Source organism: Budorcas taxicolor, chromosome 22 (assembly GCF_023091745.1).
Source record: "Budorcas taxicolor isolate Tak-1 chromosome 22, Takin1.1, whole genome shotgun sequence".
NCBI lineage: Eukaryota > Metazoa > Chordata > Mammalia > Artiodactyla > Bovidae > Budorcas > Budorcas taxicolor.
Window position 1 is genome coordinate 38421707 of NC_068931.1, and position 12473 is coordinate 38434179.

At 41.3% G+C, this 12473-nt stretch overlaps 1 protein-coding gene across 1 annotated transcript in view; it reads right to left on the bottom strand.

Moving 5' to 3' along the window:
• DLGAP1 (DLG associated protein 1) overlaps positions 1-12473 on the bottom strand; it is a 299073-nt gene that overhangs the window by 144851 nt on the left and 141749 nt on the right. Inside the window, exons 3-4 of the mRNA XM_052660275.1 lie at positions 7944-8121; positions 73-313 (exon numbers count right to left, since the gene is read on the bottom strand). Coding sequence (XP_052516235.1) covers positions 73-313; positions 7944-8121 — 419 coding nt within the window. The remainder of the gene's footprint in view (positions 1-72; positions 314-7943; positions 8122-12473) is intronic.

The following is a 12473-nucleotide window of genomic DNA, read 5'->3' on the forward strand; positions in this document are numbered from 1 at the left end:
AGTGTCTGGGGACAGTTGAGGCGCCGCCCGGGGGGCGGGGGCTGGTGCGCGGGGCCGGCTCTGCACACTCACCCGTGCTGCTCTGGATGGTCCTCACGGTGGTGGTGGTGCGCGGCGGGGAGGAGGACCGCAGCGACACGCACTCGTCGTCCTGCGAACAGCCCTTCTCGATGGCTCGCACGTAGCTGTGGCTCCGCATGCGGAAGCAGCCAGGCATCGGCAGGTCCAGGGCCTCCACCGCCTGCGACTCCAGCTCGCTGAACACCGACTCGCACACCGACTCGAACTGCCCGTTCACCTCCATTTCGCTCACCTGTGGGGCCAGATGGGACGTTAGCAACCGCTCTTCCCGGGGAGAAGCCAACTCACCCTCCGAGCATCTCCAAACCACTTCTCCCAGAGGAACGCCCCATCAGATAGCATTAAATTCGAACGCATTTTTAGCTCCTCAGCAAAGAGATCAAACCAGTCAACCCTAAAGGAAATTAACGCTGAATATTCACTGGAAGGACTGATGAAGCTTCCATACTTGGTCCCCTGATGCGAAGAGCTGACTCGTTGGAAAAGATGCTGGGAAAGACTGAGGGCAGGAGGAGAAGGGGACGACAGAGGATGAGATGGCTGGATGGCATCACCGACTCCATAGACATGAGTCTGAGTAGCTCTAGGAGTTGGTGATGGCCAGGGAAGCCTGGCGTGCTGCAGTCCATGGGGGTCACAAAGAGACACAACTGAGCCACTGAACAGCAGTAGCCTTACAGACTAATGGGGTGGTATCTAGCTTATAGTCAATTAAATTCTAAAGAAAGAGAACTTTGTTTTTAGAATGCAAGGAAGCATGGTGTTGGGAAATCATTCCTCCAGCTCACGCTGAGGTGCTAATTTTCCTTTATCTCTTCTCCAGCAGATATAAATGCAAACCTAGGGGCCAGTGTTACAGCCCACGGTCAGAGTTCATGTACTTCAATGGGGCTATTTTTGGCACAAACGTTTTAGAAGCTAGTATTTTTATTGTGCCTTTGGAAGTGACTAGTTTGTCAAATAATTTGTGTTGACTGGAGTGTAATTTATTGTAAAGTCTAGAAACAGGCCCTATATTTTCTGGCAAGATATATATATTCTGCACAAAAATAGGTCAACCCAGATATGTCAGTCTTGAATGACCCTATTATTGAGATTTTCAAACTATATACATACTATCTAAAAAAGGTTCACTCTTCTCTATAAAAAGCTGATATGGTCCACAAATTGTTTTTAAAATCTTCCAAATAAATTCTTCCCCTTTTTGAGGAATCAGTGTTTATTTACGTATATTCCTCTGTATATAACTTACACTGGATTTGAACACCACATTAAAAAAAAAAAAAAGCCAGACCAGGTTGTTTAATCTCTCAGTTGTGTCCAACTATCTTGCCACCCAACAGACTGTAGGCCGCCAGGCTTTTCTGTCCATTGGATTTCCCAGGCAGGAACACTGGAGTGGGTTGTCATTGTCTTCTCCAGGGGATCAAACTGTGTCTCTTACATCTCCTGCACTGGCAGTTGGATTCTTTACCAATAGCACCACCTAGGAAGCCCCATATTATATTTATATGTATATCTTTATTTCATACTAAAAATCTTGGTTTTCAAGGACACAGAAGATGATAGAATTGGGATATTCTACCATGATTCATTTGGTTTCTTCCACAGTATATCTACAACAGCCTCAGAATAGCAAACTAATACCACTGCTGCGCATACCACTATTAAAAACAGTTCACATTTCCTTCCTTTTGCATGTGCTCTCTCTGTTCATTCCTCATTTAAAAATAGTTGTGCTATGGAATGAGGCCAGGCTCCACCTTTGCGGTACCAGGTGCTACTGCCAGCTCTGACAACCTTAAAAACTTGAACTTTACTTCTGGGGGAGTATACGGAAATGTAGATTTGAGAATCGCTGGTTGGGGGGAAATAGCATTTAAGGTTGGAAGTTGTGTGTGCAAGATTGTGTATGAGTATTTTTGTATTAAAAGAATTTAAAGGCGAAAGAAAAAATTGCTGTGTTCGACTGACATTATCAGAGCACATCACGTACATGGTCTTTCCCACTGTGGCTCTCGTTAGTCCTAGTTTTACAAATGACTATATATTTAATGTTTGTTGCTTCTTTTTTCATACAAAAAGGTGATTCTTTATTCAGCCTAGACACACATATAGGTCAAGTAGCTCTGGATAGCTTATAAAAACAAAGAGCGAGCCCCCAACCCAGCTCCAATTCTTCCTCCCCAGAAGAACCATTTTCAATTCTTCCAGGTGAATCTTAACGGTATTTGCATCCATATTGCCAGACACATGCTTATGTGAATCTCCTGATATGGTCAGAGACCTCTGATAACCTCTTGGTTTCCTTCCTGCCCTTGAAACATCTGTCTGGGTGCCTCCTACTACAATCTGTGGCTGCTAAGCCCACTGCTGTGCTGGGATCTCCCTTCCCCATCATTCCGGGGGTGCCTTTCATTATCTGACTGGTGGTGGTGCCCCAGTTCCCCTTTCTCTGTTTTATTCCCTTTTTTTCAGTGGAGCACATCTCCTAGCGCTTTCTTGGGAAGGCAGCCCCCTTCACATTGCTGGAAATGTCTGCACCACCTCCACTGTTAAGGGAGAGCTGCTTGTATTTAGGGTTTTAGCTGCATCCCTCCTCCTCTCAGGTATTTCTGGGCTTCTCTCCTTGTCTCAGCCTCCGTGTGTGCTAGAGACTGGGAAAACAGATGTCTTTCTCACCTCTGAGCCTTTGTGTGTGTGCTGGTTTGCCCTATCCCTTCTGGAAGCTTTTTAGGATTTCTTTTTTTTTTTTTTTTGGTCCTGAATGCTCTAATGTTTCACCATGGCATTCCCTGTAGGGATCTTTGTCCATTCATTATACTAGGTACTGGGTGGGCCGTCTCAACCTGCAGATTCATATCTTTCAGTTCTGGGACCATCATTTCATTAGTAATTGCCTTCCTTCTGTGTCACTGCTCAGATTTTAAATTCATTTGGATTTATTTTTTATCTGGTTTAATGCCATGAGTGGGAATATAGAGAAGGCTGAGCACTGAAGAATTGATGCTTTCAAACTGTGGTGTTTGATAAGACTCTTGAGAGTTCCTTGGACAGCAAGGAGATCAAACCAGTCAATTCTAAAGGAAATCAACCCTGAATATTCATTGGAACGACTGATGCTGAAGCTGAAGCTCCAATCCTTTGGCCACCTGATGCAAAGAGCTGACTCACTGGAAAAGAACCTGATGCTGGGAATGATTGAAGGCAGGAGGATAAGGGAACGACAGAGGATGAGGTGGTTGGATGGCATTACTGACTCAATGGACATAAGTCTGAGCAAACTCCAGGAGATAGTGAAGGACAGGGAAGCTCTCGGCATGCTGCAGTTCATGGGGTGGCAAAGAACTGGACACGACTTAGCAATTGAACAACAACAATGCTGTTTCTACTATATCATGGCAATTCACTTCAATTCTCTGAGCCTCACTTTTTTCATCTGTAAAATGGGTATAATAATACCTCCCTCACAGGGATGCTTTTAAAGAGAAAAATAAAATATACAAGTGAACATTACTAGGCAGATAGTAGGCATTCCATAAGTACTAGATATACTTTATGAGAGAGAGTGGTGGGAAGAATGAGAAAATGTACTCTAATTCTCTGAGGTTCATAAATTAAAAAATGACCTTTCTTATGCATGTGTGCATGTCTGTAGCCCGCCAGGCTCCTCTGTCTGTGGGATTCTCCAGGCAAGAATACCGGAGTGGGTTGCCATTTCCTTCTCCAGGGGATCTTCTAGACCCACGGATCGAACCCACGTCTCCTGCGTTGGCAGGCACATTCTTTACTACTGAGCTACCTGGGAAGTCAATCTTTCTTACAGCTGACATGAAATTAATGAGATAATATGCAAAGCTTATAGCATATGTCAGGTAAGTGATATATAGTAACTGTTCCATTGTTCTCATTTCCATTATTACTACTGCTATTATTGGCAATATCATTGCCACTAATACCCCAATTCCAGCAGATATTGAAGAAGTTTATGAGTTAGGAGTCAGGACACCTAGGTGTTCTGGGTTCTGTCACTGACTAGCTGTGTGCTCAAAAATGCTTAATTCATCTCAGTTTACATTTCTGGTACAAATACAATGAAGGGATGGTTTAGGTCAAAAGTCACCACTAACCTGCTGGTATTACCATCGAGTACAATAACTGCCTTATCACATTTATGTTTTTAAAATGGTGTACAAACCCAAACATCACTGGACAAAATATATCTGTGGGCTTCTAGTTTATCATTTTAGGTGAAGATGTTTGATTTGGACTTGAAATAAATTGAGAAGTAAATTAAGTTATTTGGAAATGAGAGTTATTATGCCCAATAGTTTTTAAAATGTGACTTTCTCAAATTCTTCTCAAGTCTTACTTTAAAAGCCCCCATTTTTTAGATGTGTATATAGGGAAAAAAAAGTAGAAAGGGAATAAACATATAAAAAGATGTTTGGTTCTCCTCATAATCTAAGCACAATCTGTTTTTAGGGATATTTTATTTCTATAAGGTATGAACGGTGGAAACAATTTAGTTATTCTATACCAATTTCTTAACTTATAGCATTTTACTTTGATCTTTTCTAGGAGCCTTTGATGAATAATATACCAGGTTTTAAGAAGGAATAGGCTATAATGCACTTAGATTCTATACTATTAGAGCTGCTACTGAAGATCTATAAGAGAGATATCTCCAACATCACAACAACCAACTACTTTTTGAAAAGCCTAGAATATATATAGTAGGATTACTTAGAAGAAGAAATCATTCCCTTTGAATAATGACAATGCTGGCACTGTGACAGAAAATTTGAAATCATCCTTCCTGATACTTTGTTCCTTGGAAAATGAATAAGATACTAGAAAAATGGTGTGTCATTAGGAATCCATTTAGGATGGTTCTGCTTCCTGTATTTTACTTAAGGTGCAATGATCACACCACTTGACACCCCCCCCCACCCCCCAACCCCCGGCCCCTGCCGCCCTGGATCAGGGCCCACACGTGCCTCTTCAGTGATTTGTCGACATTGTGCTAAGTTGTCACCAGAAAGTGACACAGTCTCAAGGTCAGATCTGTGGCGCAGAGACTAAAAGCAGGCAGCTGCATGAGTGTGCGTCCTGATAAAGAAGCTCTCCTGTCGTAACTGTGTGAAATTATGAAAGCAGTGGGTGTGTATAAACATTTCCAGCAAAATACTCTAAACCCATGGATGTATTCTTCAGGTGTGACACCAGAGATTTATAGACTATTTTACAATTCTGGAAGGCTGTGTGACCATGAGCCTGTCCAGAATAAAGATCAGTTTAAAGTTTTAAAAATTATATTGTTTATATTGAAAAAAAGTAAGAACAAAGCAAAGTTCAAATTTCACCAAATGAGACACCAAATATTTACCTAAGAGTTGGGATAGTGAGCTTCACTGGATGCAGTAGCTGGCACACATAGATATGTGTACTCTTGGAGATTTCTTTAAGGAAATGTACAGTGGGCAAACATTGGAATCCAATATGCCAACTTTTCCTGACTTCCACCCTACCCTGATATTGGAGCCTCGCTGTGGTCCCTGCCTTTGCTTTTCAAGGATACATTTTAGCAGGAAGCTCTATTTTGATGGTGGGGACAAAATGAGAGGAGTGATCCTATTTCAAGGTCTTACTCTGATAGATCAGAGATGCTTCAGGGCTTAGCCTACCATTTAACACCACCGCCTTACCATCTTCACCACTACCACCATCATTAGCATCATCTCTACCACCACCATCGTTACCACCACCCTCATCATAATCCTCACCACCATTACCAGCACCATCTCCATCAACACTATTGCCACCATCAACAGCAGCAGCAGCACGACCATCACCACCACCAGTAATATTAATTCTCACCTTGATGATCACAAAGTCTTTCAAACTAGCCTCTCTGCCTCTTCAGGCTCTCTCTCATTCTCTGCAATTTTCCTACAATTAATTTTTTTTTTGGGGGGGGGAGCCGGATTAACTATCCTTCATCAAAGCTCTGATCGTCTGTTTTGCCTGCATAAAAGCTGAAGTTTTAATTAATCTTCCATCAGTCTCCCTTCTAATGAATAAGGTCTAGTCCCCTGGGCCCTGCATAGAAGGCCGTGCATGAAAGATGCCTCCAAGACAAAATTCAGAACAGATTGCCCTTGCTGTGGCTACAAGTATTCTGAACTTCAACCATACACTATTGCTTGCATATGCTTTGGGGCTTCCAATGTGGTGCTAGCGGTAACTGCTTTAGGCCAGCATTTTTCAAAGTTCAGATATATACTACTTTAATAAATAATTCTTTATTAATACATTATTTATTAGAATCACCTGGAATATCTGTTAAAATGTACATTCCTAGACCCCATGCCTAGAAGCACTCTCTTTAGAATCCTGGGCACTGAACACTTTTTTTTTTTATTCTCTTGGGTATCTTGTTGACAATTTCATGACCATAAAGTCCCCTTTAACTTTTGGTTACTTACATATCTTACAGGGTGTTTATAAGGATTAATATTATGAGCATATAAAGCAGTTGGCACAATGCCTGACCCAGTAAAGTTGGCTCTTATGGCTAATTCTTGTCCTGCCCACCTCAGTGTTTTTCTGGTGTTCAAGTAAATAACATTTGTTATTGTTATTTGTTATAAATAACATTTTTTTGGGGGTGTAATCTCCATTAAACTATAAACTTTGGGGGAGCAGGAATGAGGCATTATTCACCACTGAATAACTTTCAGGATCCAGCCCAGTGTTTTGCTCAATAATATCAGCTGAGTTAATAGCATAGTGCTTTTAAAAGTAATTAATTAGTTAACTTTTGTCTGCTCTGGGTCTTTGTTGCTGTTCACGGATTTTGGCAAGTGGGGGCTCCTGTCTAGTTGCAGTGCTTGGGCTTCTCACTGTGGTGGCTTCTCTCGTGGAGCACAGACTCTAGGCACTTGAGTTTCAGTAATTGTGGCTCTTGGGCTCAGTAGTCTGGGCGCATGGGCTTAGTTGCCCTTCAACCAGGGATCGAACTCGTGTCTCCTGCATTGGCAGGTGGATTCTTAACCCTGGACCACCAAGGAAGTCCCAAGTATGGTGCTTATTTTAAAAAACTGATAAAAATTAAAATTCAGAACTCCTAAACTTTATTTCCAAAAAAAATCCCCTTTTTTTGTCCTTCCAGAAGAAGCGCCTCCTGCTCCTCTGGTGGCCCCTGAAAGCTGCAGTGTCCACCCTCCAGGAGTCCTAGGTTTAACCCTCCCTTGGGATAAGGCAGCCTAACCCCCTCCCATATTCCCTGGAGGCACTGAGAAGCTTTAGCTGAGTATTTCAGATGCAGTATTAAGTTAACTTTACTGAGTCTTCATCCCTAATTCAGGGTACCAGTTCTTAGAAGTAGACTTGTGTCTTACAACCAAGACACAATTATTCACCTAGGATCCAGCTGAAATAAACAGATCACATCTCATTTCCCAGCCTTTGTCCCTGTTTTGATGACTTGCTTAATACTTTTAGGATTAGACACTGCCTAGGTTTTGCCAATGACGTTCACCCTGTCCTTCTATCCTTCAAACATCTTTGCAACTGAAGCCTCATCCATCAACTCCTTAATGACAAATGTGCCAGTGCAGGCTGACTGCTAAAGAGTTTCCTCAAGGACTCCCCCCACGTGCTTTACCCCAGCTGCCCAAGGACCCCTCTGCTGCTGGTCGGACTGTTGGTCCCCAGAGCCAGCTGTGGCCAGTCACAGGCAGCATTTAGACTGGGGCCCCTGCCCGACCCACTCAGGGGATGTCAACCTCCTCGCGTCACACCCCCTGGGTTTCCCCAACTGCCCCGTGCAATTCACTGCCCATGGCCGCGGGGCTCACCTGGCTGATGGTGCTCATGGCGCGCATGTAGCTCTCGTTCCTGGAGCGGAACTTCGGGGACGTGAGCAGCCCTGCAGGGTCCAGGCTGTCGAGGCTTCGGTTGATGGAGACCTCACTGACCGCCCTCAGGTAACTGTGACTCCGGATCTGGAGTTTGGGGGAGTGCTCATTGGAAATCCTGGAGGAGAACAACGGAGAGTGTGCGTGAGTCCTGTTCCACCGTGCAGGCGGGAGTAAGACAGGGCAAGTTCCGACTGCCAGGGCCACCCTATATACTAGCGCAAGAAACACAGGTGCCCTCCCGTGGTCGTTACACTCCCCCGTGGGGTCTGGGAAGAAAGCTTTTGATGGGAAATCATTGAGAGAAATTATAATTCCTTCAGCCCATGAAATAATGTCCTCAATCACATTTTCCTAGACATCCTAGAGGGCATCGTGTAGTTGCCATGCCTGCCCTAGAATTCTTCCCGGTTCTAATTTGTGAGCTTTCCCTTTGTACTCATTTCTTTTCTATGCCATCTTCTATTTTATTTTTTATTGTGGTAAAAGTCATATAATATATAGAATGCACTATTCATATTATCTGTGCAGTTCAGTGGCACTAAGTACATTCACATTGTTGTGCACCTCTCACCATCATCCATCTCCTGAATGTTTCACCTTCCTAAACTGAAACTCTGTCCCCAGTAAACACTAGCTCCCCATTCCCCCCGCCCTACCTCCCCATCCCCTGATCCCCCCTCCCCTCTACACCCAAAGCCCCTGGCATCTACCAACCTACTTTCTGACTCTATGAATTTGACTATTCTAGGTATCTCACATAAGTGGAATCAAACAGTATTTGCACCTACTGTATACTGGAATGCACTTTTAAGGTTAGCTTAATATATGTCCTACAAACAAGACTGTCCTTTGCTTTGGATTTTGTATTAATGGCAAATGGCAAATGGGTGTCTGTAACTCTATCAATATCTCTATCCATCTTTATATCATCTGTTTAACCTTTCCTCATTTAGTTGAGATTTAACAGTGAACAAAACTTCAATTTTAGATGTTAACATGTTCACATCTCTAAATCTTGATATTGAAAGACAAGTCTTACATACATTATACTTGTAAGACTGTTTCCCAAGATGCATTTTAAAATTATAAAAGCAGATTGCACTTTGCAAAAAGCCAAGCTATCCAGAAGTGCACAGAGCAGAAAGTGGGTCTCCTTGTCCCCTTGTTCCTGCTCCAGAATCCCACTCCCCTGAAAGAATTACCCATAACAACTTGCTGTATAGCCTTCCTTACCCTTTCTGAACACATAAAAACAATTGTTTTAGTAATTAAGATTTTTTTATTGAAATATAGCTGATTTACAATGTTGTGTTAGTTTCAGGTATACAGCAAAGTGGTTTAGTTATATATTCTTTTTCTTTATAAACTATTACAAGATATTGAATATAGTTCCTTGTGCTATACAGTAGCACCTTGGTTTTTTTTTAAATCTATTTTATATACATCAGTTTGCATATTTTAATCCTAAACTCCTAATTTATCCCTCCTCCCCCCCTTTCCCCTCTGGTAACCATAAGTTTATTTTCTATGTCTGTGTTTTTTAAGTAATTTTTGAATTTTGTTTTTGTGTGGGATTCAGGGTGATTTTGTTTCTTTCATTATTAAAAAAATTTGCTGTAATATTGTTTGCAATTTAAAAAGTTGGTAAGGAGAAAGATGTAGGCCCAATAAGCTTCTATTATTTATAATTTTTCTGGAGATCATAGCCAATCAAATTAGAAAAAAAAGAAATAGAGAATATAAATATTCTGAAGAAAGAGAGAAACTTTGAGTATTTACAGATTATACAATTAATTCACTAGAAGATAAAATCAAATGAAAACTTTCAGAACTAATAAGAGTGATTGCCCAAATAGTTACATAGAGGGTAAAAACAGAGAAATCAATAATTTTTCTATATACTGCCACCACCAAATAGAAATTTTAATTTAAAAATCCATTCAAAATGATAAACATAATAAGTAGAAGCTATGAAAAAGAGGTGCACCAGAAATTTTTGAAAAAGTAATAAAACTTTATGCAAGGCAATAGGCAAGTAGTAAATAAAAACAATTTTTCTGGATGTGAAACTCAATATTGTAGAAAATTTTAAACTTCCTAAATTAATTTATAAATTTTATACTTGTTGTTCAGTCGCTAGGTGGTGTCCAACTCTTTGTGACTCCATTAACTGCAGCATGCCAGGCTCCTCTGTCCTATCTCCTCTGTCCTATCTTGAGGAGTTTGCTCAGACTTGTCCATTCCTGATCCAGGGATCCAACCCAGATCTCCTCCGTTGCAGGCAGATTCTTGACCATCTGAGCACCAGGGAAGCCCCTGGTAAATTTAATACTAAAAGCTGAGGATTTGATTAATGGCCACTTTTTGCAACTACACTGAAGGAGGGGCCAAATTAGAATAGATCTGGAATTTAGCATCAAAAGGAAACCTCTTGTGTATTTTACTAATACAAAAGAGAAACTGATTGTTTTGGCAATGTTCCTATGGATCCTAAAAGTAGCTGCCAAACATAAAAATACCTCTGCCAGATCAGGCAAGTATTTTGCATGCCTTATGTGCCATTATGGAGATTCACCACGGACCACTTTATAAATGCTCGTGCCAAAAACCTCCGTCAGAAAACAAATACACTGAAGAGTACATTTTCCCACTGAGATCTCTGCTAGGGAAAGAGAGCCTTCACTAGAAGCATTTACAGCCTGAAGTTCACTTCCACTAGAACTTGAGAGAAGACAAATGTGTTTCTTTGGCTGTTTTGTAGCCTGACCCAGAGCAATGGTATTGCCAACATAAATGAGGCAGCGCTTCCAAACAGTTATCAGGGCAGCAATGTGGGCAGCTGTTTCATAAATGGTCTGCATTCAAAAGAAGAAGTGAAAAGCTCAGTGTTTTGAACAATGAGGGTGTGTCTGCTGGCTGAGATGGAGAAATGAGGCATCCTTGAAATAATCATTCAGTTCGGCAACTCGTTATGAAAGAAAGCATAATTCCAAACTGGAAGAGCATTCAGAAGAGATCGAATAGTTCTACTTTGGTGAGTCATTCCTGATGAAACAACACCTACTTTAATGATACACGAAATATAAGGAAATGAGCTCTTTGATCTTGTCCACTTAGAGAGCAGTGCCCACAGCTCTCATCATAAAGGGTACAGTATGTATGTGTGCTCCTGAAGATGAAACACTCATGAAAGAAACACCAAAAGAGAATGAGTTGATTATCAACTCTAGAGGAAGTTGATCTGCTAAGAAGAAAAGGAATGTGCATATTCAGAAACATTAGCTCTTAGATTAGATTAATGATCGATGTTAGCCTATTATAATGACAGCCATCATATTTCACGTTCTCCCTAAATTGCTTATGCTAAGTTAACCTTTCATGGCTTATCCCAATGGAATTGAGATTTTGGCCTGGTTGGGCCCCATTCGTTATCATGTCCTTTAACTGCACCCAAAGATGGGATGCGCTTAAATGGCAGTGAGACAGCTAGACAAACAAGTTTGGCCAGTGTATCTGTAAGGTTTCCATTGCAAAAAGAAAAAATGCAATAATACTTGGAAAACAACATTTAATACATTTTACTTTTTGAATATAGTTTTATTAATTTTAATTGTGTTTATTTTAAAAGATATTTTAATTCTATTGGAGTATAGTTAATTTACCATAATGGGAAAGAATATGAAAAAGAATGCATGTGTGTGTATATATATATATGAATCACTTTGCTGTACAGCAGAAATTAACACAATATTGTAAATCAACTACACTTCATATTCTGTGATAACCTATATTAAGGAAGTTGATTTACAATGTTGTGTTAATTTCTGCTGTACAGCAAAATGATTCATGCACACACACACATACACACATATAATCCATTTTTTTCATATTCTTTTCCATTATGGTTTATCACAGGATATTGAAATATAGTTCCCTCTACTATACAGTAGGACCTTGTTTATGCATTCTATATATAATAGTTTACCTCTGTTAATTTCAAACTCCCAATCCATCCCTCCCCTTGCCCCCCTTTACCTTCGGCAACCACAAGCCTATTCTCTCTGTCTGAGAACACAGCATTTTAAATCACTGTTCCCAAAGAGAGAATGATTAATCCTGTAATATATCACTAACATTGTAACTCCACAAGATGAATAAGCTCCAGGGATCTAACGTATAGCACAGTGCACGTGTCCTATCACTCAGTCGTGTCCGACTCTTTGCGAGCCTGTGGACTGTAGCCCTGCAGGCTCCTCTGTCCATGGGATTCTCCAGGCAAGAACACTGGAGTGGGTTGCCATGCTCTCCTCCAGGGGATCTTCCCAACCCAGGGATCGAACCCAGGTCTCCTGCATTGCAGGCTGATTCTTTACCACTGAGTCACCAATAACTACATAATAACAAATAAAATGGAAAACTTACTCAAGGGGCTCAGAGCAAGGCCCACGAAGAAGAATAAACCTGAAG